Source organism: Drosophila albomicans, chromosome X, assembly GCF_009650485.2.
Source record: "Drosophila albomicans strain 15112-1751.03 chromosome X, ASM965048v2, whole genome shotgun sequence".
Lineage (NCBI taxonomy): Eukaryota > Metazoa > Arthropoda > Insecta > Diptera > Drosophilidae > Drosophila > Drosophila albomicans.
The window spans coordinates 14,788,257-14,814,803 of NC_047627.2; the positions used below are offsets into that span (position 1 = coordinate 14,788,257).

Consider the following 26,547-nt stretch of genomic DNA (forward strand, 5'->3'; position numbering starts at 1 on the left):
GGACAGCGAGTGTGAGCGGGAGGGGAAGCGGAAACGGAAGAGGGGGGTACGTGCCACAATGGGGCAGTAAGAAGAAGCAGCTAGGGAGGAGTGTGAGGAGGGGCAGAGAGAGAGGGCAGCTGGCCAGCCAGCCAGCCAGCACATGCATCGCATGCATACTTAAGCAGCTGTCATGTATGCGACTAGCGAGTACGAGTGTGCGTGTGTGTGTGTGTGTGTATGAGACTCTGTGTGTTTGTATGTGTTCACTGCTGTTGCCATATTTCAGCGCCTTTGCTGCTTGCAACACTTTTGTGGCAACGTTTTGCCCGCTGCTGCTGCATTTATATCGCCGCATTTCGCTCGTTGCAACTGCAAAGTTATTAAGCCTCCCCCCTCCTCCCTCCTCACCCGGTTTCAAAATGGCCGACATTTGCTTGGCTGTGTTTTTGTTGTTTTTCTTGCAACACTTTTCGCTTTGCCATGACGCCCATAAAAGTAGGCAACAAATTGCCGGGCGCTGCCACTTTGGCCGCAAATGCAACTTGAAGTGCGGCCAGTTAAAGGCCGCCTTCCTCCTCTCTCTCTCTCTCTCTCTCTCTCTCTCTCTCATGTTTGCAACAAACAACCGCCGCCCACGAAGCAAGTTTGCAAACCTTTTGGGACTGTAAACTTTTTGCTGCTGCTGCTGCTTTATGATGCGGCCCGTGCGGCACGTTTAAACAATTGCAAAGTTTTATGAGTTTTTCGGGACTTTTCTGAGGCGCGTGTTGTTGTTGTTGTTGGAGCTTCGACAAACACGTTCATAAACTGGCATATCCATGCATTTGCGATGCAACTGCACAATGCATAAATGATGTTCCACACACACTCACACACACAGTGGGGCAAAAGTGCTCAAACGATTCAAGCAATCGCTGGCTAATTGAATCGCCGCTTAGCGAGCTCCGCCTCCATCTCCATCTCCGCCTCCGCCTCTCTGCAATTTCCTCCACAAAAGGAATGTACAGTTGACATTTTATTTGGTTTTGTCGTAATTTCATTATTGCGATTATTGCTTAATTTCATAAATTATAAATCATTACAATTGCAATTAAATGCCCGACTCATTTGCCACAAATTGCGGGCAATTGTATGCGTTAGTTGACATTAATTAGTTTCGCCTTCGTCTTTCCCCTCTTGCCGCACTAAATGAATTTCGCGTTTCATGTTTCATGTGCTTCACATGCTATATATATGATATATATAGATACTATGCGTTGGACAGACCAAAGACAATGACCAGTCAGTCAGTCACTTGATGAAAACGAGAAGCGGACACAGAGAGCGGACTATTTACATTCACAACTGTTGCCCCTTATCGCACAGCGGGAGCAAAATATTAATTTTTATGACAGGCAAATCGTAAAAACTAACTAACGACGCTCCGGCAGGCACATAAACTCTCTCTCTTTCTCGCTCTCTCTCTTTCTCTCTGAAATTCGTTCTCTGAATGTCGCTCGCTTTCCTTTTACTTTGTTTGACGCGATTACTCTACATATCTACCACGCATTTTCGTGCTTCCTAAAGGGTATCAACATTTTTGTTATTTTATATTTTTTATATTTTGTTATTTATGTTATTTCGCCTTATTCAATTTTGGGAGTGTTAAGTTTCAATTAAATTTGAATATTATTTTTCAGATTTTTCACTTTTCGGAGTGCGCATTTTTATTTATTTAGTTCTTCTTTATTAATTTGCATTCTTTTTATTAACCTTTTAGGAGTCTTCACTTTTCGGAGTGCGCATTTTTATGGATTTAGTTCTTCTTTATTAATTTGCATCCTTTTTTGTAACCTTTTTAGGATTCTTCACTTTTCGGAGTGCGCATATCAATTTATTTATTATCAGAGTTATGCTTTTGTAGAGTGTTTAGCTGAAAGAAATTTGAATATATTTTTCTGTATCTTTTAGGAGTCTTTACTTTTTGATGTTTACCATGTTCAGAGTGCTCAATTTTTTAAAATTTATTTATTATTAATTTTATTTCACTTCCAGACTATTATTTTTTTAGTCTTGCGCTTTTCCGTTGTCGGAGTTTGCAGTTTTCGAAGTTTCCGAATTTTTGTGAAGGATTCTATTTCGCTTTCGGAATTATTATTTCTCGGTGTTTTTAAAGCGTTTAATTTCGCTTTAGCAATTTGCAATATTTATCAGAGTTTTTAAAGTATTTTATTTCGCTTTCAGAAAGCTTTCATTTTGTGGAGTTTTTCAAGAGCTTTTGCTTCGTTTTCGGAATTATTTGAAGTGTTTGAAGGGTTTTATTGAGCTTTCGGAGCGTGCAAAACTTACAAAGCTTTCTTTTAAGGTTATCTGCCAAAATTTTCAAATGTAAAAATAATGTTTATTGTTGTTGGGTTCATTTGTGACTTATTTCAAGCGAAATTGTTTTTTCTTTTCGATGTGCAGCAAACAAGTTGAAAATAGGAAATAATTGAAAGTTGTTTTCTTGTTTTAAAGTTGAAGAAATATCGAAAAATTTTCGACATGAGATTTATTTAGTTTTTAGTATTTACTTCTAGTCTGACGTGCCCTTAACTAAGGCATTGCATATGCAGGGTATCTGTTTAGTGGCAGTCCATTTAATGCTCCACTGTTTCCGCTCTTGTTGTTATTGACAGCATTATGCCATGCAATGAAAGACAAATAAAAACTTTGCGTTTTGCTGCTCGTTTTGTGTTTGGCATCTGTCAAAATGGCAGCCAAGGGGGTGAGGATGGGGATGCGGATGCGGATGGGGTCTGTTGATTGTCACGCAAATGCTTGAGCAGCCAAATGGCATTGTTGTTATTGTTGTTGCTGTTGTTGTTGTTGCTGTTGTTGGCGTTGTGAATAAACGAGTTTTGCATTAAAATTTACAACGTCAAAGCAGCAGCAGAAAAAAGCAACTGAAACAGAAACAGAAACAATAAAAAACGCACACAAAATGGAGACATTCGCATTAATGTGTATGTGTGTGTGTGTGTGTTTGGGTGTGCGTGCAGGCGTGAGAGTTGAATGTACTCTAAGTATTCGCCTGGCAATGACAGTTTGCCACCTTTCTCTTTCTCTCCTTCTGTTTTTCTGCTTGCCAATTGGCGCTGAGGTTGTTTTATTTTATTTTTTTTGTTGTTGCATACTTTTCGGCGCTGCGGCAGTCCAATTAAACGCAACGCAACGCACAAACGGACTGAGGCTGAGGTTGAGGCCAAAGGCCAAAGTGGCCAAATCAACGCATTGAATGCAGAGGCAGACAAAACCACAAGATACATAGCCTCAACTCACTCCCCATTTCTCTCTCTGTACGTGCTTTGCCAGCCACAATAGAGGACTGCAACAAAAGCCCCAAAAGCCCAAAGCCTAAGCCGTAGGCCAAGTGCAAGCCTCAGTCTGATTTGAGTCAAGTTGCTCGTGGTCTGTCTCTCTCTCTCTCTCTCTCTCTCTCTCTCTCTCTCTCTCTCTCTCTGTCAGTGTTTGCTCACATAATTAGCTCTATTGGTATTTTGAGCCGAAAGCAATTTAATGATCGATACTCGGTATTTGACTACAACAGTTTCAATTCCAAATTGACAATTAAAATGATGCTAGATTGCTAGTTTTAGTTTTAGTTTTATTTCAGGACTTTAATTGTCTCATTTGAATTTTGGAAATTTCATACGAAGCCCAGCATATGTTGTCCCAAAATATTATTGCATTCTCAACTGCAATTTGCGAGGCAGGTATTTCGCAATATATATTTGATAGCTATGCATGAATGTGTAGCTTCAGCTGTGCAATAAATCATAGCCCAAGTCTCGTTATTTTGCAAAGCGCCACAAAATGGATTCAATTTTTATGCCCGTTACCCATTGGGTAGAAGGGTTTTATGACTTTGTGCCGGCAGGAAATTCATAAGGACCATAAAGTATATATATTTTGGATCAGGGACAGCAGCTGAGACGCCTGTCTGGATGAGATGAGGTCTTGATTTCAGACACTATAAGAAATAGAGCTTTTTTTTGAGTGATATTAATAATTTGGTATATTTTGTTATCTATGGTATATACCAAAAAAGTACAAAAATATACCACAGGTTATATATTTGTTAAAATACATAGAGATACCAAATACAGCCTTCAGTATACATATATACCACAGGCTGTATTTGGTGCAGCATTCAGTATATTTTGGTTATCTATAGTATATTTTTTAATGAAAATATAATTATCATGTAATATTCAGACAAAATACTAAAATATACTAAAGGCTGTATTTGGAATATTGATATATAATACTATACCAAATATAGCCTTTTATGTACTAAAATATACTGAAGACTGTTTTTGGTATGGCCTTAACTATATTTCAGTATTTTTATGGTATTTGGGATATCATATACAGTCTTCAGTATATTTCAGTATACCAAAAGCTATAATTCGTACAGTATATCAATGTTTAAAATGCATCACTCAGTATATTTTAGTAATTTGTCTTTATATATATTTGGTATATTTTAGGAACAATAACTGTTGTGGGTGTCTCACATTCTAGATTACTCGACAGGAGTTTTCTAACCTTTTTTTTGTATGCGTTGTGAGGCGGATTAGTTGCCACAAATGTGTAAAAATTTCAGAGGAAACCTTTAATTTCATGCAGAGCATATTCGAGCTAATCTCAGTCTGGATTTTCGGGCATTTGATTTACAATTGGCTTGCAACGCAGCAGCACAGTAAATTTGAAGTCACACTCGGGGATATCTTTGAAACAATTGTTTAACACAAAGAAATGAACTTGTTGGTCGCACTTTGAACTTTCTGCCATACGTTTTGCATTGGCTTTTTCCAAACTTTTTGTGCCACACAATCATCTATCTCTCTCTCTCTCTCTCTCTCTGTCTAATGTTGTGTCGCTAGCTATCTCTGTCTGGTATATTTTATGGCATTTGCAGTCTGCGGCAATTGTCGGCAGTCCGGCAGCCAGGAGGCCATAAATCATTTATTTGAAAATTGCTATTGTATTGCGGTTTAATAGCATGTGATCATCATCATCAGCAACACACACACACACACACACACACACACACAGACACACATTTGGGTTGATTCGTCACATGGCCTCATGGCATATTCATAGGCATTCAGCTGAGAATCAGCGTCAGCGTCAGAGATGGAGTTGGAGACCGAGTCCGTGTTCGTGTTCGTGTCCGTGTCCGTCTGTCGCCCTGCATCGTAACGTTTAATATCCCAAATCGCAATGCATGGCCTGAAGTTGGTCAGACGGTGGTCCGTGGCCCTCGTGCCTCGAACTATGCCGCATGCCGCATGCGCCCCAATACGCCCATTAATTATACTGCCGCACTGCGAGCCAAAGCCAAAGCCACCTAACTTCCGTCTGTGCGCTCTCTCTCTCTCCCGAAAACACAGCACAACCCAAAATGAAACGCACGGCAAATGCACGACTTCAATGATATCCTTAATTCACGAAAAATGATAGTTCAACGCAATAACGATAGTTGTGAGTAACAAACGATAACGATAACGATATAATTGCAACACTTGAGGCTGCACAAACTTCAGGGCTGCATTAGCATTCTCTTTTCACTCATAAGTTGTTAGCGAAAACAATTCAAGTTTCAATCGATTTGGATAAATTCAGCTTCTAATACCAACATGAATTTACTTTATCGTCAGAGCAATAGTAAAAAATGGTGCGCAAAAATAAACGCAATTTTCTTATTTCTTTGGAATAACAAATTTGACTCTGTAATATTAATACTTCATTTAAAAAGACAAATCATTATCAAATTTGGGAAAAATGTACAGACGATTTCTAATCGCATTATGTCGACAACAAATGTAACTAACAATTTCAAGTATTTTGTAACTTTGTCCGAAAGTGATTATAGTAAAAGTCTACTAATAGTGGTCAAACGACTTAAAGAGTTATATTAGTTATTTATTTAACGATTAACTTTTCTAAACTATTAAAAATATATAATCAAGATATTTTGATTAGTTTAGATTGCATTTGTTTATACATTGCAATAATATTATACAATAATAAGTGCAGAGCAATTTTCATCATTCAGCTAGATGTGAATTGCTATATTATGTAAACTTATTTAAAGAATAATTATTTGGTTTTTAAATAATTTTTTAAGTGAAGTACCTCAACAACGCTGGTTTTGTTAATTGAAATTACACCAAATATCAATATGAGAATGAATTAGTATAAGTATAAATACATAGTATAGTATAGTAATACATCTATATTATATAAAATATGGGATAATTAAATAAAATAAAACTTGTTTTTTTTCTTAGAACTACGTTGTATGTACATATAAAAAGGAATTAAGATAAGAAAAAAATATATTATAGTTCATTTTATTTGGTTTTATTTTATTTCATTTTATTTTTATTTCTGTTTATTATTTTTGTTGTTATTAAATATTTATTTCATCCTATAATCATCAAGTAGTTCCTTTCCCCATTTTTAATGGGTATAACTGGCTGCCTACCCCCCCCCCCCACCCGCTACCTGCCTTTTTGTAGGCTCACATGTGCTTGTAACTTGGCCCTACTGCTTCTTCTTCTCTTCCTCCTTCACAGTCTTCTCACTCTCCCTCTCTCTCTCTCTCTCTCTCTCTCTCTCTCTGTCTCTCGCATTCTCTATGTGCTTGGCTCGTTCGTGCCATGGACATATGCTGCACATTCGTTTTGCAGGCGTCTTTGTCGCCTGTCGCTATTTTTTGTGCGCTGTGATTTCTGTGTACACACACACACACACACATACATGCATACGTCAATGTGTGCGTGCCAAATGACCTCGTTACCAGACAGCAACGCACACACACACACCCCTGTAGACAGAGCCGAAACAAAATTATGTTATTGGTCAATGTATTTATGAGTGCGCCAGGCTGACATTGCTCGCCCCGCCCCTCGCACCCTTCACTCGCTCCTCCACAGGTGCTTCTGCTGCCAACGAAAATTACACGAAAATTCGTAAATTTATTGCTGTCCAGCACAGTTAACATAGAGAGAAAGAGAGGAGGAAAGCGAGCCACACGCTAATGACATTGGGCTGTGGCTTTTTTTGCTCTCTCGCTCGCATGTTTTGAAATTTTCACGCGTGCTCTGCTTTAATAAGTGTCTTAATAAATTTGTGCAAATTTCCATCACTTGCAAACGTTTTACATACGCACAAAACTATAATGGACATCAATAAATGCGATGTCAGTGCCAAAGCTAAATAGGTTTAATGGCCACAACATATTTAATTCGATATTCAAATCGCATTTCACCTAAGGCATCTAACAAAATGATTTGCAAATAGACCAGATGAATGCACATAATGATTGCCAATTTAGTAGTTGTTGCATAAATCGCATTCAAATCGTATTATCTTGTCTGAGAGTGTTGCGATTATTTCAATCAAATGAAGCTGCAAATAGAAATTTTAATTCGTACTTTGCTATTCGTCTAGAAAGTTGTTTTTAGTCTTTCTATTTCTTTTTCGACATATTTTAAGAGGTTGTATATTTAACTTAACTGGACACAAATTTGTATATCTCATCTATAAAGCATATAACAAATAAGAGCTGAACTTGTTATCGACAATATTTTAGCAGCTAGCAATAACCAAAAAAAAAATTGATTAGTTTAAAATTACATTTTTTATTATTCGTGTTGAAGTGTACCCTCTCAAATATAATGAATGATTTTTGTGTGCTATATTTAAGTTATTTGGGTATTTTTTAGCATACAATTATTGAATGTTTAATTTAAAATTACATCTTCCATTCTTCATGTTGAAGTGTTACCTTTCAACTATCAATTCTGGATTTTATAGTGCTATATTCAGTATTTTTTAGTTACTAAAAATTGTTTTTATTCCAATACGCATTGCTGAAGACAAAAACATTTCACTTCCATTTGTATTTGAGAAATGCAATTCAATATAAATAATATTTAATGGATGTGTGTGGAACGTCTGTAAAGAAAACGTCATTAGTCAAGTTTACATTAATGTTACATAGCTTAAACTTACATGAAGTTATGATGTAGTATCTAAAGTGAAAAGTCCGTCGAAAAATATTTAAAAAACTATTGAAGATGATGAACATCTGCTTGAGCCTTGTTGTTGTTGTTATTGTTGAAAAGTTGCGGTTTGAAGATAATTATGGTTATCAACAAGCTGATGATCGATCGCGCAATATAGCTAAGGTGGTAGCTATAGAAACCGTATTTAAACGGCGTCATCGGTTGCATATTTGACAATAAGTGTTCCTTGAAGTATTCCGCGAAGTAAGAAATGGGATTCCAAATGCACAGCAACATGAACTGATTGCATAAGTAGACCAACACAATGCAGATCGAGAACGCGAACCAATTGCTTGATGCTTGGATGAACTTTTGACGTATCATATTCATCAAGATGAGTGAGTCAAACACGAGTATCGTGGAGACCAAGTCTCGAGGTAAATACACCTGTGCGATCAAATTGCAATCGAAGATGAAGAGCAAAACGCTGGCCAAGTTGATGAGCCACATTCCAGTTGATTCGCTCAGCCATTTAGCCATTTGGTAGGAAAATAAGAAAAAAAATGTTGTTTTATTTTTTTTGTTGAAGGAAACGAAAGTTAGTTAATCAGAATGAGAATTTATTGTAACAAAATGTCAATGACAACTCGATGTCAAGGGGGTTGATATTATCGATTAATAGTCGATAAATAGACAATGGTGATTATAAATCAACCAACTTTTATGGTAATTGAATTCACCATTAACTTGATGTTGTAAATTTATAGTAATCTGATCAAGTTGTAGTATATTAATATACCAAATACACCAAATCGATCGCCTCGAAAAGTGAATGCAATATTGATTATAAGTAGAATGTTTTATGATATACTATATTAGATTATCATAAAACATTCTACTACATCAAGTATTTATCAAATTATAGTATATTGATATACTAAATATAGCAGTTGGTATATTTAAGTACTTTTTCGGTATTTGAACGATAATATAATTTTCCCATATACTTATTATTGATGAATTGAGTTTTAGTCGTCAACAGATTTTCGAAATTAAAACGATAAACGATAAATCGAATAGTTTTGACAATACACAGCTAACTTTTGTGTTAATTGCAGTATGTTTTATGATTATCGAATATGGTATATTTATTAAGTTGTAGTATATCGATATACCAAACTAAGTATATTTGGATATTTGTCGATATACATACTTGTGTTTGTGTGACAGTTGAGCAGATTTTCGCCATGAAAACGCAAATAAAAGCGCAATCTAAAACACATATACAATATAGAGAGGAGATTGAGACATTGGGCGTTAGGAGGGCGTGGCTGTGCATGGGGTATTACAGCAATTAGTAAGCGCCTATCAGGCAGTTGTCAGATGTCAGCTGCCTGTTGGCTGTTGCCTGTTTGGCCGTGGCCCATTTGCCACATGCCGCACTTGCCACTTGCCACTTGCCCGCTGCCAGTTGCCAGTTGCCAGTTACCAGTTGCATCATTCAAATGCGCATCAGTGCAAATGCGCATTAGCAGGCCACACGAGGCAGCCAAGTGACAACTGACAATTGACATTTGACAGCTGACGAGTGGCTGAGATGCTCAGAGGCTGAGGCTGAGGCTGCAGTTGAGACTGCGACTGCGACTGAGGCAAGGACTTTACGCTGCGGATAGAGCTGTCTGCTATCAGTTGGTATGCCACACACACACACACACACACACACACACACACACACACACACACACACACACACACACACACACACACACACACACACACACACCCACACAGTACATTCAGTTTGCTCCCTGGAGTGTGTGCTCTTAAGGCGCTTATTGAGCCAACAGCAGCCGAAAATTTGCAAAGCGAAACTGTGGGCCAAGCTTATCAAAATGTAACACAATTTCATTAGTATGCATTGGGGTGTGCCACACTACTCTCTGTGTGTGTGTCCTTTTGCATAATGCGTTGCTTGCATAACATGCCGGAGAGGGCGGGAAGGGGAGAAGGGGAGAGAAGAGGAGAGTAGAGGAGACGCCTGCAGGGCGCAATATTTGAGCGCGATTTGAGCATCAATCACATTTGTTGCTGCATAACTTGCTGCATGTCTGCATGTGTGTGTGTGTGGGTGTGTAAGTGTGTGTGTGTTAGCTTGTGGCAAATTTGTTTTACAGTGGGCGAGCGCGCGCGGTGGGCGTGGTCGACGCTGCGTGCCACGCGCGCGTGTGGTTAAAAGGTTTTTTCAATGCAATAAGCACGAAAAACATCAGCGAAACACACACAAACCGTTAGCACGCATTGCTTCCCCTCCCCATCCCCCTGTCTTTCTTCCGCTCTGCGCGTGTGTATGTATGTGTGTGTGTGTGGGAGTGTGTACTTATTGTTTAATCAAATAAAACAAGCAATCCACTTGACTGGCATTGTTTGCTTTACATTTGCATGGCTTGATTGACTGAATGATTGACTGCAATAGCTGATTGACTGCTGTACAAACAGTGCTATATGTACACACACCCTCACACACACACACACACACTCGCTAACACCTAGCACACTGTGTAATTTATTTAGTAGATGAGCTTGCAATTATTTGATGCGCAAGTTTCACAACAATTTTTACAACAAAAGTAATCAAATTGTCGAAGCTGTACGAAACATCAAAAATGGAACCAAAGAACATTTTCTTTTCTACTTGAACTCAGAAATTGTAAAGGGTCTCGCACTGTCAATGCGAATTTGTTAATCGCGTAGAAATTTGTGAAATCCTTCGGATGTTAACTTGATATGCAAACTTTGAGTGGGATTCTTTGTGATTTTCTAATTTTCTTTTCCATTTTAATTCAGAAATTATAAAGGGTCTTACACAGTCATTACTTTGTCATTCTCTTTACTTTTTATTGCTTGTAGCACATCAATTTGTGGAATGTTTTTAACGTTCAATCCTACTTCATTTTTCTAACATAACTAAACGTATTTACAATGAAGTAACTATGACATAACATTGAATTTACTTGGTTTAATATTTAACTTATGAATACGTTAAAATTACTCATCAAAATTGTAGTGAAAACTGATTATAAATGAAAATTTCACTGCGTGTTTTTGTTTTAAAACATATTTAACTGTTCCAAGTGAAATCAATTTTCTTCTCTATTCTCTAAAGACAAATGACAAAGAGTGTTGCACAGTAAATACATCGAATCGATATTTTCGAATATTATTTTCTATTTCAATTCAGAAATAATAGAGGCTCTTATACAGTCATAACTTCTTCACAACCTTTTTGTTTTAAGTACGTTACAAATTTGTATAATGTAAATTGCTTCGATAACCAATTAAGAATGTAAATTTAACTGCCTGATTTTGAGTTTTTCTATTCAAAAGAAAAAAAAAATTATGAAGGGTCTTGCGCAGTCAATACATCGACTCGATTTTTCGTTTATGCTACTGAAATTTGTGCAATCGTTGAGATGTAACTTCGATATGGAAGCGATGAGATTGCTTGTTTCAATAAAAGGTATTAGGCTGATTCCAGAAGAGAGTCTGCGTGATGTGATGATGATGCGGATGCGGATGCTGTGATGATGCTGTGCGTCAGCAACTTGTGGCAGCTCCCAGCCACGTGCTTGCCACGTTTGCCACATTTGGCATTTGATGAAGAGCCTCTGACCTTTTGGGTTAAATATTTGCGCAATCAAAATGCTAATGAGCGAAAGCGTTGGGAATGGAAATGGAAATGTGAAATGTGAAATGAGAATCAACGTGGACTTGACCTCATGTGATGTGTACTAAACTCGCATGTGGTCGAGTACTTCTATATGTTATATGCGACTCACTTATTCATGAATCAAACGAATGCACTCATTCGACGGCTATTTGCTGTGCTGTGCTGTGCTCTGCTTTTGAGACGAGCGCACAGCGCAAAGTTGGCCAAAGTCAATGACAATAAAGCCGACCGCAAAATGGCAAACAATGCTGCAGCAGGAAGTGCGGGAAGCGATGAGAAAGAGAGGGGGAGAATGGGGATGAGCTGCATCGAAGCGTTAAACGTAGCCTTGCCATTTACATGTTGTTGATTTTAAGTAACTTCCTTCCTTTTTGCTACTGACGCTGACGCTGACGCTGACTCTGGCCCTGGTTGACTTTCCTTCCGGCCATGTTACAAGCAACCTCTTGTCTTTCCCCTTCTTCCCTCGGCGACAACAACTGCCCGTCTGTCTCTCTATTACTTTGCCTAGTTTTCGTGTTGTTGTCGCTTTTGTTTACACTGCTTTTGTTAGGCATTTTCATTATTTAAATGCAATTTGGTCGCATTTCCCCCTCCGGTCACTCTTTTATCATCCATCTGTGGCTTCTCTTATTCAGCTTTTACATTTGTCATATGAGCAACTATTTGCCATCGTCTTTCGCTGCCCTGTCCTGTTATTCGATATGTCAAACTACTCGACGCTTAATCCCAGCGCCTTGGAAGCCAGCCAATCTCTCTTTCTCTTACGTAGCTTTTCTCTCTCTCCCCCTCTTCATGACTGCGGAGATCTAAGCCACCGTATTAATTACACCAAAAGCTAAAACCTACCTGAAGTTTATCCTGTCTGCAGTTGTTGCAATCGCCTTTTGTCCTATGGAAAGTGCAGACACATTTCTGTGGAGGGGACAACGAGACAGAGAGGCAAAGTCATGCGATAATTAATGCTCGAACAATTTATATTTTGCTTAACTTTAAATTGCCCAAAAGTTAAAGCTGATGATAATTAACTAGTTTATCTTCAATTTTGGCTCTCTCTATTTTGCCTTTAATCTTAAATTAGCATTTATTTAGCATCATTTGTTTGAATCGACTTGAATGGAACTCAATTAATTGATTCGCCTTAAAGCAATTTAACTTTTCTTCGATAGTTATTGAAACTTTGTCTCGTCTATCAACCATAATTGTTTAGCTTCTAGTAAGCTTTGTCTTCGCTTAATTTAACGTATAATGCAAACTCAATTTAAACTATTGCTTGACAAGTTGACAGAGCCAGGTGTTGACTATGTGGCAACTCTTTCCATTTCATCGATAGTTATTGCAATTTTATCTCGTCTATCAGCAATAATTGATTAACTTCTAGTAAGCTTTGCCTTTGCTTAACTAATCTTACTCAATTCCAACTCGTGCTCTTTGTTGACATTTCCTTGACAAGTTGACAGTGCCAAGTTTTGACAATGTGGCAACTCTGTCCCAGCACGAATTAGAATTGAATTTCGTGTAGTTGTCAATGAGCAGCACTTTTTTAATGACATTTGCCATAGATAGCTAACAATTTTGGATGGCTCTTGAATAATACAAAGTGTTGCCCTCCTGCACAGTCTCTGTGCTGTCAATTAACGCCGGACGCTCTATATCTATCTCTCTCTTTTCTTTTTTTTTTTTTGCTATTGCTCTCGTTCTCGCTGGGAATTGATTGACTCTCAAACAGAGGCGAACTTCTGCTGTTGTGCAGTTTTCAAATGGCATTTGTCTGGTTTTTTTTTTGTGTGTGCCTATTTTTTCTCTGTATTTTTGTTTTGTCGTTTTTCCTGTTTGCTTTACTGATTATCACTGCATATTTTTGAACGAACGGATAGCGACTGCTGTTGCTCTTCCTGTCCCTTTCCCTCTCTTTGACTCTGATTCTGACTCTGGCAAGTGGTTCCATGTTGTTGTCCATGTTGTGGTCTCCTCACACTCTCTTGTGCTGTGTGTAAACCTTTGCATAAAATGCAAAAATATTATTTCAATCTGCATGCGAATTTTTCACTTTGCATTTGTTTTGTTGTTCCTGTTTTTCCATTTTTCATTTTTCATTTTTTTACTTTATTTGTTGTCTTCTCTTTCTCATTTTTTGTTTTGCAATTTTTGCTATTGTTGATGTTGGCTGTTGCTGCTGTTAATGCCATTTTGTTGTGTAATGGCTCAGAAGTTTGTTTATTTCGGCAGACTTTCTCTCTCACTCTCTCTCCCTGTGTGTCTGCCTTTTATCGACTTGTTCAAGTGCCAACAGAACTCGCACAACAGCAACATTTAAATATTTATTAATTTACGCCTTGTTTATTTTGAGCTCCACTCGAGCGCGCCAATTTCCCTCATTGATTTACTGCTCAACAACAATAACCACAGAATGTTTTTTAAAAATCAAAAAAAAAAAAAAAAAAAAACAACAAAAAGAAAAAAGAAAAATGCCATTAAAATGTTTTGTGTGTCATCAAAATTGCATTGCCAGCACGGCGGAAATTGCTGGTTAGACTTGTAAACATTTCTGTTTAACATTCATTATGCAATTTTCGATATTGCATTTTTCTCTCTTTTCCCTTTCACCGTTTACAATTTTCCAACTTTTCGCGCGCCTTTTTTTTTGTAATTAAAATTCAACAGTTTTTTGTGTGTGGCCGAAAAATCACGGAAATTATCCGCATGTGAACTAAATGGTTAATCGATTTAAATTGTGCTCGAGTGGAAAAAATTTTGATAAAGCAATCCAGCTAAGCATGCAAATTTATGGAGATTGATGGCTTTACCCATTCCCCCAGGCTTAAAGTGAGGATGTTATCTGAAACATCCACCAAAAATTAATTACAAGAAAGGTATTCTTGAATTTTAAAGCATGCGAATTTGTGGCGCAGATAAAGAGATGAATTTTACAATTTATTTGTAAATTATTTTAATTGAATTGATGAATAAAAAGAAAACTAAAGACTTGTTTCGCAGATAGAATTAAACATTCGATTTAATGAAAGAAAATCAAATTGCAGCTCTCGAACAATATGATCATAATGATTTAAATGAAATTGTTAGCAAGACTACAAATAAATCTTAAATCTGAATCCCACAATAGTTTGTTGTTGCGATGAGAACTGCAGGGAACTGGCATAGGGAGTAACGAGTAGCATGTAACGAGTAGCATAAAGGGTAACGAGTAATTGTAATTACGGTTTATGAACGCGCTAAGTGCGGCCTCGCAAAAGTTTTGCGAACGAAAAAAAAAGTTCTTACGCAAATAGCTGAGCAAGTGGCTTAAAGTAATTTAATTATGACAAATTGGATTAATGTGCCACAGCGGAAGGAGCACAGCAGCGAGAAAGGGAGCAAGCGAGTGACAGCGAGAGAGAGAGAGAGCGAGAGAGAAAGTAAGCGCCTGCTTTTATGCTTTGCTTTTATATTTTATGAAATGTATGTATAAATTTTCCAGTGCAGTTAAATGCACATGATAATAATGTATGTGCGTGTGTGTGTGTGTGTGTGACCTTTACTCGGTGTCACTTACAGCGTGTGTGGGTGTGTTTCACTTTACTACTCTGCCCCCTTTGTTGTTGCTGCTGCTGCTGGTGGCATTAAAAACAATTTTTAATGCATTTTAATAGCCAGAAGAAGAAACCGCCGGAGGCAGGCTACAAGCTGGGATGCAACCCACTCACTCTGCCAGGGTTGCCATCCCACGTTGTTGTCTTTTAATTTATGGCATTTTAAATGCAATTTACTGCCTCTGCCAGAGAACTATCAAAGCGAGGCACAGAAAGAGCGAGCAAGTAAACCGATTCAGTCAGTGCGCTTGTCGTGTTTTCATAAAAAGAAAACAAGAAAAATAAAATTGCGTAAATAACAAAAGAATAATACACTACTTGGCTGATATTTTGTGGGACCAAAAAGCCTCACTAATCAAAAGCAGAGTTTGTTACCGAAAAATGCAAAATGAAATCGAATGAGAAATGAATTGCTAAGTTCTGTGATATGCTTTAAAATCTTAGAGAAATTGAAACTCTGCGTTAAAATATTTATATTGCATATAACAGTTTTGTATATCAACGTTCTTTTGCATAATATGTTTGTAGAGCTTGTTTATTTGAATATCTCAGAAAAAGCATCAAAATATCTGTTTGTATAACAGTTTTTATAACAGTGTACTTTTGCATGAGTTAAAGCACTGGAAGAAAATCCCGTAAAAGCGATTGCTTCCAACAATCTGATGTGTATAACAGTTCTTATAACAGTATTGCATAAATTAAATCAGTGTAAGAAAATTCAGAGCCTTAGACCATATTTTATAACAGACTGTTTTAGAATGTATTAATTTAGCCTCAGCGTTGAATTTCGATTATTTGAATTTCGTTAGCTATAAACAAAAGAAATTTTGATTATTTTCTTAAGACTACTTCACTTGAGTTCAGTCACATTTACCCGTTTAGCTGCGATTTATTGACATAGGGTATGACAATGCTGTGACGCTAGTTGCAGGCAAATGAATTGGCCTAAAGTGGAGGCTGTTGCCACAGCTGCTCCATTGTTTTGGCCATGTACTCAACATCTTTGACAGCTTCCTTTTGTGTGTTTGTTTGCCAACCACTTCAACTTACGCAGTGCTGTTGTTGTTGCTGTTGTTGCTGTTGTTGTTTTTGTGTGTCTTTGGCCAAGTCCAGCGTGATCCAAAGTTTGTTTGTTTATTTGACTTTGGTTACTGCCGTGGCTTAGCCTAGGCTGCTTTCAGTCTGCCTTCCCTTCATCTTCTCCTCTCTCTCGTATTCTTCTCTGGGTCTTTGGGCTGCTTTTCTTTCGCTTTTCCCTTTGGCCGTCGACGTCTTTGCTTGGCTTACTTTAATTGTTAATTTGGCTTATAGCTTCTTCATTGTCGCCTTCTATCGTCTCCTTTTTTGACCACAAATCATATTTGTTGGCAATCCCACAGCAACTTTATGAGACCAACGCTGTCTCGCTCTTGCTCTCTGCAGTCCTTTTGTGGCTGCCCGTAAATGTAATGAAATCAAATTGCTGAAATTATTATTTAATTATTATTGACACTGCCACCTCGCTCTTTGCCCTCCCCCTCTTTGCCTGCTTCATCGCTTCCGTTTCCGCTTTCGATTCCCAGTCCATATTTCAAATTCCCAGCAGACATCGACAGCAGCGATATAAAGCCATTATTCTGCTGCGGTTGTTCAAATTGCCCTCAGGTAATTATAATATTTTCAAATACTCCTGGATGAACTCTGTTTTTGTACACTAGTGTGTGTGTGTTGAATTGTAATTCCATTGGATTTGCAGTTGCGCTGCAGCTTAAAGCTTTGCGGTCGACTTAATGAGCGTATTTTATGGCATTTAATGGTATGCAGTATGACACTTTATATAACATTTTTGGTTAAGGTAATTATCGAAAAGAATGATAAAATCAAATGCGACAGCCGTTTGTTGTTCTATATTTGCAGTATTTTGTATAATACTTTGTATAACAGTAGTATAACAATTTGAAGAGCTTGATTGTCTTACTACTCCAGAGCAACACGGTTGCTTCACAATTTAATGTATAACAGTTTGTTGTACACTATAACAGTTTTGTATAACAGCGTTCTTTTGCATAATATAATAGTTTAACAATTTCATAGCACTTTGTATAATAGTAGTATAACAATTTGGTAATCTCGATTATATTACTACTCCAGAGAAAAGCGATTGCTTAATACAACTCATAACAATATGTGCAACATTATGGCAGTTTTTAATAACAGCGTTTTTATGCATGCCACGAATTTAAGAGCAATTGCTTGTGTATAACAGTTTTGTATAACAGTATAACAGTTTGTATAACAGAGCACTTTGGCATAACTTAAAGAAGTGTAAGTAAATTCACGAAGGAATATTAGACCATATTGTATAACAGTCTTGCATTGCATCAGTTGAATTGAAATGTTTATGTGCAAGCGTTACATTATTACAGCTGTTTGTTAAGCGACTTGCTTACGACACGTCACACGCCCTTTTGAATGGCTTATAACAGCTGCATAACAGTTGTTGGCATTGAATAAGCGCGCAGCCAGTTGCTGGCAGGCGTACAAGCGGTAAACGGAAGCACTTGACATAGCCACAGGATGCAATGGATTAGCACCGTTGAACGAGTTGCCCGCCATCTGTCCAACGTCCGACGTCCGCTGAAAAGTAAGCGCTTAGGGTCCTGTTGCCATGCAAATTACTTTAGCTTATAAAATGTCCTTTTTGCCGAACGCCCTCGGCTGCTTTGGCAAAGGCCTCAGCATGGCATCAACTAAATGGAAAAAAACGAAGGAAAGACAGCGAGAAGTACAAAAAAAAAAAGATTGCAAAATCCGAAAGGCGAGGAGCGCAGGGGGAAGGCAGCCAGCTGGCTGGGTTGTACTTGGTAATAACTCAATGGCTAAATCAATTGACGCGCGCTCTCGTTGAGGGGGTTGTCGTTGTCCCCTGCGAAGCCAAAAAGTTGGCCTGCCAACTGGATGACGTTGGCTTGGCAGAATTTCCAACGGTTGCCATCGCATCAAAACAAAAAGTCAAATTGAATTACGTTTGCAGCATGCAACATGCGGCAGGCAAACGAGAGGCTGGCAATTGTTGTTGCTATTATGCTCAGAGTGTTGCCCAACAACAGCCGAGAGGCGGCTGCAGCCAAGTGAAAAGCTATTGAAGTAGGCAGCGGAGGATCGGTGAGGGGATGAGGGGACTGCAGCTGTTGGACTTTTGTTATCTGGCAGCTCTTCTGCTCTCGGCTGTGCAGCGCATTCATTCGTCGACTTTTGCCACATTTTTCTGCGCAAGCTTCCGCTTGAGAGGGTGAAGGATGAGGAGGAGGAGAAGGAGGAGCGGGGGCAGCACCTGTTTCACAAGTTTTGTGGCTCAGCAGCTGCTTCGTCGTGGCAGCTTTTAAACGCCGGCACACAATGAATGCTCCGACAAACTTGCCCACACTGTCGGCTGTGCAAAAATCTCATTGCATAAGCTGAGGCAACCCACTGTCCACGCCCACGCCCACGTCCACGCCTCCGTCGCTCTGCTGGCTTTGTCTGCTGGCAGCACAATGAAACATAATTCAAGCGAAGCTCTCGCCACAATCGAGCAGCTGCCAGTTGGCCACCTTCTGATGCGGACAACTTGTTGGCTGCTGCTCTTACAGCTCAATCAACCCTCGCATCTCATCTCGTTCCTTTTTGCACTGGCTAACAATAAGCATTATCTGCACTTTTTTCTTTTCGTTTTCGTTTTTGTAATTGTCATTGGGCTTTCAGCCAGCTGAGCGGCTGATTGAATGCAAACTGTTTAGCCAATGGCATGGCAGCAAGCATTGGACTTGGGACTCCTCTCTCTCTTTGCATCAACTAACGAGGACAATGTCCTAATGTAAACAATACCTCGTTGTAGTAGCTGCTCCTCTCTACCTCTCTCTCTCTTCTCTTCCACCGTCGCATTCATTTGGCTGCACTGTTAACACGCCACTTTCAGCTACGTTGCAGACGTCGCTTTAATCAATTAACTAGACTGGTTAAATCTCAACCAACCTGCTGCTAAATTAAGTCTCATTCACATTTTAATTACAATTTTCGAAGAGGGGAATTTGCAGCTTGTGAAAATCACAATTTCTTTTCAATACTTTCAACAATTTAGGCTACAGATTGACTTTAAATAAAACATGCAAATGTGCACTGCATATCTATCATATTGAAGAAATTTCTCTTGTAGTTTCTGTAGCGTATACGTAATATTGCACTATAATGTTAATACGTATGCGTAATATTTGAGTCTTAGTTGCTTTGGCTGACTGTTTGGTATATTCTGTACTTTATGGTACATTTTGAATGCAATAGTATGTCACATAGGCGTATTCGTAATATTACCATATATTGTTAAGACGTATACGTAATATTTGTGTGTTAATTGGTTTGGATGATGGTTTGGTATATTCTGTACTCTACGGTATATTTTGAATGTAATTCTATGTATATATATAGCAAAGATAACCTTTGGTATTTAAATTCGGTATAATTGTTTACCTTTTGGTATATTTGGTATATCAATATGACATGTTTTTGGTATATTTCGAATACAAATTTATGTCGATTAACCAATTATAAACTTTGGTATATTTTAGTATTTATATGGTATATTAATTCGGTATATTTAAAATGGAATAGTATTTCGATATACCAAAGCCAATATTTGGTATATTAATTCGGCAATACCGCACTGTTTTAATTTGATTAGAAAAGGGGTAGCGGATATTTTAGCTTTCTTTCTTGCATCAAATTGCATACTTCTATTTCTAATGGGAGCTATGTTCATGTGCATTTCCAATTTAGAAAATGGAATGTACTTCCACATAACGTATACGCAACGTGTTTGGATTTGTTCAATATTTTGCTTCGTCGAACTTTAAGAAATGAATTAGAAATGAGGAGAAGTTGTTGTCGTCGTGTGGCAAAAATGTATTATCCAATGTGTGTGCTGCAATCTAATCTCACACTCGGCTCGCATTTGTAGGAAAACTTTTCTTAATGCCACACGACGCAACGAGGCAAACTCAAAGCGCAGGAGGCGAAATGTTGATGGCAACTAAGATGAAGAACGAAAAAAAAGAGTGCAAAAAAAAATGAAACAAAAAATGGGGTCAGTTGCATGGGAGAAGCAAGCGTTAACTGGGTCAACTGCAGCGCAACAGCCTCTAAATAAATAATAAATATTGTTGCCAGCAACTGTAGCACAGGAGTCAGAGGCTGAGGCAGCGGCGGAGGCGGAGGCAGTGGCAGTGGCAGCAACAACAGCAATAACAACTCAACTCGAGGCAAGTGCAACACGCGCTAAGCGGCTGCATTAAAAGGCCACTCGACGGGAGGGCGAACAAGGCGTTGTTGAGAGAGGAGCGGGTAAGTGAGGCGGGAGGCTGGCAGCTGCCAGACCCAAAAAACAAAAGCTGCCACATGCCACTGCAACTAGAGGAAACAACAACGTTCACACACACAACGTCAAATCGAAATGCATAAAGTTTGGCATTCGACACAGAGAATGAAAGGGAGAGAGAGAGTGAACAGTGGAGAGTGGGGTGGAGGGTGGCTAAAGTTGCAACTTGCAACAAATGATGAAATGCTAAAAAGCATGAAAGCGCAGCAAACAACACACAGCAACAAAACAGCGCCCCAGAGGCTGTGCCACGGTTTGGGGCACATTGAAGTGGGCGCTTGATTACAGCAAAATGCACTCGAAAAGTGGCAAAACAACGAAGCATGCGGCGGCATGAGACGCAAGGCGCGAGAAGCGAGAAGAGAGACGCGCGCGCCAGCAATCGAACAAACCAACAAGCAGCATGCTGCAACACAGCAACACAGCAACCATGCCACATACGAGCACTCGCTATTGCTGTTCCTGTTGCTGTTGTTGCATGTGAATTGAGGCTGAGCCAAAGGCAACGCCGAAAAGTTCTCGAATTACATTTAAGTGACGCCAAAGTTAAGCAAAACTCATTGCGCAAATCGCATCCTAGGGGCGAGCAACGAGTGCATCTTGCAACAGCAACAGCAACAGCAACAATGGCATTAGCTTCAGTTGTGTGTTTTTGTAGTTGTAGCTTCAGCTAGCTCAATTCAGCAGCCTCAATTGATGCAGAGGAATACCCGAAAGTTTCTGGAAATCGTTGAAATGAATCTACAACAAAATTAATTAATGCAATATCTCGCAGCAGAAACCAGAATAAGTTGTAATACGTTAAAGAAAGAGAAGTTAACTGAGAAGTTGCAAAGGGAGAAGAACAGAGAAGCGATTAAAGATGATGAAAGCATAAACAGCAGCAAAATATGAATGAATATGAAGTAGGATCAGAAGAGTTAAATTTCCATTTTATTTTAATTTAGAACAAATATTACGTATACGTAATATAGAAGAATAGAATGGAGACGAAGAACAGAGAAGCGATTAAAGACGATAAAAGCAAAAGCAGCAAAATATGAATGAATATGAAGTAGATCAGAAGAGTTAGAAATGTGCAAAATACTTAAATTTTAGTTTCAACATGGGGAACAATTATTACGTATACGTAATATAGAAGACTAGACTAGGATAACATACATAAGATCAGAGAAGAGATTGAAGATTATTGAAGAAGTAAAATATGTATGATTATGTAGTAGATGAGAAGAGTTTTAAATGTGAATTTTAATATTGATTATACATATATTACGTATACGCAATATAAAAAAAGGAAACAATATAAAATGGGCCAAAAACGTTTGAAATTTGTAAAAACACACTTCGTATATAAGCAATCAAATACTTGAATTTCCGTGTTGATTACATGTGAAACAAATATTACGTATACGTAATATACACGAATAGAATATACATATACGAAGGTCAGAGAAGAAATGAAAGATGATAGTAAAATATGAATGAAGATCAAGTATAAATGTGAATTTCAGTATTGATTATATATTACGTATACGTAATAGGAAATTAAATAAAGTATAATGGAATATAGAACACATGAAAAATGTATGAAATTAACAAAAACAAATCGTATTTAAGCAATCAAATAAGAGGCACATAAAAGTGAGCAAAATACTTGAATTTTCGTGTTGATTACATGTGCAACAAATATTACGTATACGTAATATACACGAATAGAATATACATATACGAAGATCAGAGAAGAAATTAAAGATGATAGTAAAATATGAATGAATATCCAGTATATTAGAATAGCTTTAAATGTGAATTTCAATATTGATTATATATTACTTATACGAAATAGGACATAAAATAAAGTAGAAAGGAATATAGAACAAATGTATGAAATTAACAAAAACAAATCGTATTTAAGCAATCAAATAAGAGGCACATAAAAGTGAGCAAAATACTTGAATTTTCGTGTTGATTACATGTTAAACAAATATTACGTATACGCAAGGAGGACATCACTTTTTTGCCAGCAGATGCTCCGACAGTGGTGCCGGAAAGACAATCGCTTTGGGGCGACCGCTCAGCATGTGCACCTCGTAATGATGCTGACCCTGGAGCAGAGCAAATGGCTCTGCGTTGCGATGCTGCTCGGCGATGGGCAGCAGCGAGACATCGGCACAATTGATGTAGACGGCGGATACGTCGAGGAACAGGGCGATTTCGTAGGCAGCCGACATCTTGGGACACCAGATGGTGGCACTCGCAAACGGCAGTTTCTCCTTGGCCACCAATTCGGCCAGCTCCTGACTGTGGCGAAAGGTGTGCAGTGTGACCACAGTGCTTGGATGCTGTGTGCTAAAGTAGCTTTGGCTAAAGTCACACACGATTATCGGCGATCCATCGACCATGCTGTACTCGAACCCAATGTCATCCGGTTGCAGCAATGTCACTGTCTCGGCGCCCAAACACTCGACTCGTTGCAATGCCTTCTGGTATAGAGCATGCCGCATCACCTGACGATGCATCACCGTCATGCCAGCGCGCACCTTCGTCATGAACTCTTCGCGCAGCGTTTCGTGGACAAAAACAGAGGCCACAAGATTTCGGCCAATCGGTTCGTACAATGTGTCGAGGAGCGACGGCAATGCGCCATCCACATTGGCATTCTGGCACAGGACAATCAAGCTGGGATCAATCCAACGCTTGTCGCTCTCATCACCCGGATAGGCCGGTTGTCGCCAAGTGTAGGGCATTCGAGCCATCGGAAAGGAAAAGGAATATAAATATTAACTGTAGAGGAAATTTAAGTTTTGTTAATTCTGACTGAGATTTGGACTGAAGTAGAGATCAGAGAGAACTCAGACTTAGAACTCAAAAGAGTGAAGTATCTGAGTTTCTCTCTCTTTCTCTCTCTTTCTCTGGTTGGCTTCATCTATCACTGTCACCATGATGCTGACGATGACGACGTTGGCAATGGCGCTGCTGGCGACACTTGTGTTTTAGCCTCATTTGCCACATGGTTACGCTTGCCTTGCTACTCGCTGCGTTGTGTTGCATTGCGTTGCCTTTTGCGGCTCAGCTGTAGCTTGCAGCACTCCAAACTCCAATCCTCTCTATCTCACCCCCCCTCTCTCTCTCATTGCTAGCTGGCTGTCGTAACTCTATCTGTTAGTAGTCCTGTGGTTGCCTGGTTGCCTGTCTGCCTGGCTGGTTGTCTGCTTGGTTGCTCTCAACGCACTCTTACTCTCTGCACTTGCCATGGTCTAGTCTCTGGCCGAGTGTTATTCCTATTTTGCAGTTGGTTATCCCAGTGTTGCGTTGTCGCGTTGTCGGTTTCCTGCACTAATGATGCATTCTCACTTGGCCACCAACAACAACTTGCACAACTCCCACAACATTCGCATGTTTTGCTGCGCTCCAGTTGACTTGAGCCCGATGGGAGCTGGCAGCTCCGTCTGTCCGCCTGTCGTCTGCCCTTCCATATGCCACATTCTAGATTCGTTCAGAAACTGTCGTCAGATTGCTTTAGCTGCTCTTCTTGGCTAGTTGTACCATAATGTTAGCATTGATATGCGATGAATAGCAATTGCAATTTCAAAACAAACTACAATGTAATCTCAGCAAATTCTAAACATTTTATAGCATCAAAGTAAAGTAAGTTGTCTAGAGCCTGGAAATGTATAATTGGCATTAGTTAAATGTGGATATGCACATTGAAGTTGAGCTTTGAAGATACTATATTCCAAATATATTTATTAATTAGCTAGAAAGCAAAGTGTATACAGAATTCGGTGGCCAGAGTAAGGAAAACTGCTGTTGTCAGTCTCCTTTGTTAGCCGGTTCTCAAAGGACTCGCAGCGAGTCGTGTCAATGAGTCTATTTTAAGTTTTTTCCCCCGACTTTTTCCACAATCTCGAAACTCGAAATAACGGACTGACTCACTGACTGACTGGGCTGACGGACATCTGTGTGGGTCAATCCCCTTTGGCTTCAATTATGAAACAATGGACAATTTATTCAGCTCTTTTTTATGCGTGCTTCGGTTGTTCCTGGCTGCCTTTTATCTGTGTGTGTGTGTGTGTTGTAGCGCTCGCTGTTCGCTGTCCGGTAAATTGGCTGCGGCATGGAACCGCCATCAGCTTCACTTGATGCCTTATCCATCTGTTGTCCGCCTGTTGCCTCCTGCGCTCTTGCTCTTGCTTTTGCGTTTTGCGCCGGAAGCGGATGTTTGATAAATTCTTTGTGTCATTTTTCATTTTCATTTTGTTGCGGCATTGCCATATGATAACTGTTGATAACTGGCAACCAAAAGCGAACCTCATGCTTCCTTTGTACTCGCAATTTGAATTTAGTTATGTGCGTTCGCCCCTTTTCCGCAAGCATCAACATTAACATAATGATCATTTGGCCGCTGGGCTTGGGGCATAATCAAGTTGTTAATTTATGGACACTCGGATAAGCTGTTGTTTGGCATTTGCTGAAGTTGCAGCTCCTAACTTGCTCTTGCATGGCCCACAAAATGTGTCGCCTTGGCCAGCAAACTAAAAGAGAGAGAGACAGAGTGAGAGAGGGGGAGAGAAAGAGAGCAAAAGGTCAATTTGCCAAAAATTTGCCAAGGTTTGGCCAATGGCTTTGGCTTTTGGCTCGTAAATCTTGTTGCCAAATCTCTGGCAATGGCAGCAGTGAAAAAGGGAAGCAATTGATGACCAGCCAAAAAAAAAAAACAAGCAACGATTGCTTCGCATATATAGAGCATTAAATATTCATTTGCAGAAATTTGTAAAAAAAAGAAAAACTTGCTAGAGATGAAGAAAAGTATTTGTAGAAAAACACATTCGATTTGCGATTTGCAATTTGCAATGTGTGACCACGACTAACATAAGAACGACACGCAATTGGTCGCTGCTGACAGCTTGGAGTAATCACTGCAATCGCTTTGCCAGATGTGTTGATGCTGCAACATGCCATGCCTCATGCCTCTCAACTTGTTGTCGTTGTTTGCTATTCGCATCGTTCTCGTTCTCGCTCTCGTCTCTTCGTTCTTTGTTGCGGGGGCTATCGAAGTTTGCTCAGGCATCGAAAAGAAGCCTTAATTTATGCAACGATTTTGTTGCGAAAATGAAACGTGTTTATCAGCACCGGGCTACAAAACAGCTGCCACACACAGACACTCCTGCCTGCTGCCTGCCACTTCTTTCAACTTCTGCTCTCCCCTCTTGAGCTACACCCGAAGTGCCGAGCAATTCGAAGTAACCCCATGTGACCATCCAGCAGCAAGCGGCATTTAAGTTTTCTATACTCTCTCTTGGTATACAAACAACAAGCAAGGTATTGTGAAACTTTGGCGAAAGCTGGCATTAATGATTGATCAATCATGGCAAAAGTTTTCAGCCATTGATATTAGATTTGTAGCAAGTTGAAATTCAAGGTTCTTTTGCGGCATTTTATTAAAACTAATAACTTTTCAAGTATATCTCAATTTTTCAATCTCAAAACGATGTTTGAAGAACGAAATCTTTTTTTTAAAGAATTTTTATACCTGCTACCTATAGGGATCTTCTATCCAACTTTGTGCCTCCAGGAATTGTATGTAAGAGGTAGAAGGACACAAAGAAATTGTAGAAGTTACTTAAGAAATACTTTTGTATGACAAAAAACTTCCACTGAAATCGGTTCTTCGCAGCACTGACTGACAATATGGTATATTTTAAATGTAGTACTATATCAACATAGCAAATATAGCGTTTGGTATATTTTTAGTATTTTTGGGATATACTAATTCGGTATATTTTAAATTTTATACCGCAAAATTTTGTATTAGTGGTTTAT

The 26,547-nt window shown here is 39.0% G+C and overlaps 3 protein-coding genes across 12 annotated transcripts in view; 1 reads left to right on the top strand and 2 right to left on the bottom strand.

The window, feature by feature from the left end:
• LOC117578232 (uncharacterized) overlaps positions 1-26,547 on the top strand; it is a 116,095-nt gene that overhangs the window by 43,797 nt on the left and 45,751 nt on the right. The gene's annotated exons all lie outside the window — the stretch shown is intronic.
• Positions 7,826-8,597, bottom strand: LOC127566393 (uncharacterized). The gene is made up of 2 exons (XM_052008513.1): positions 8,029-8,597; positions 7,826-7,971 (listed from the first exon to the last, which is right to left on the bottom strand). Exon 1 carries the CDS (start codon positions 8,559-8,561, stop codon positions 8,085-8,087), a length of 477 nt encoding a protein of 158 aa, XP_051864473.1. The 5' UTR covers positions 8,562-8,597; the 3' UTR covers positions 7,826-7,971; positions 8,029-8,084.
• On the bottom strand, positions 22,587-23,565 carry LOC117567332 (uncharacterized). Its single transcript, XM_034247250.2, has one exon. It carries the CDS (start codon positions 23,478-23,480, stop codon positions 22,734-22,736), a length of 747 nt encoding a protein of 248 aa, XP_034103141.1. The 5' UTR covers positions 23,481-23,565; the 3' UTR covers positions 22,587-22,733.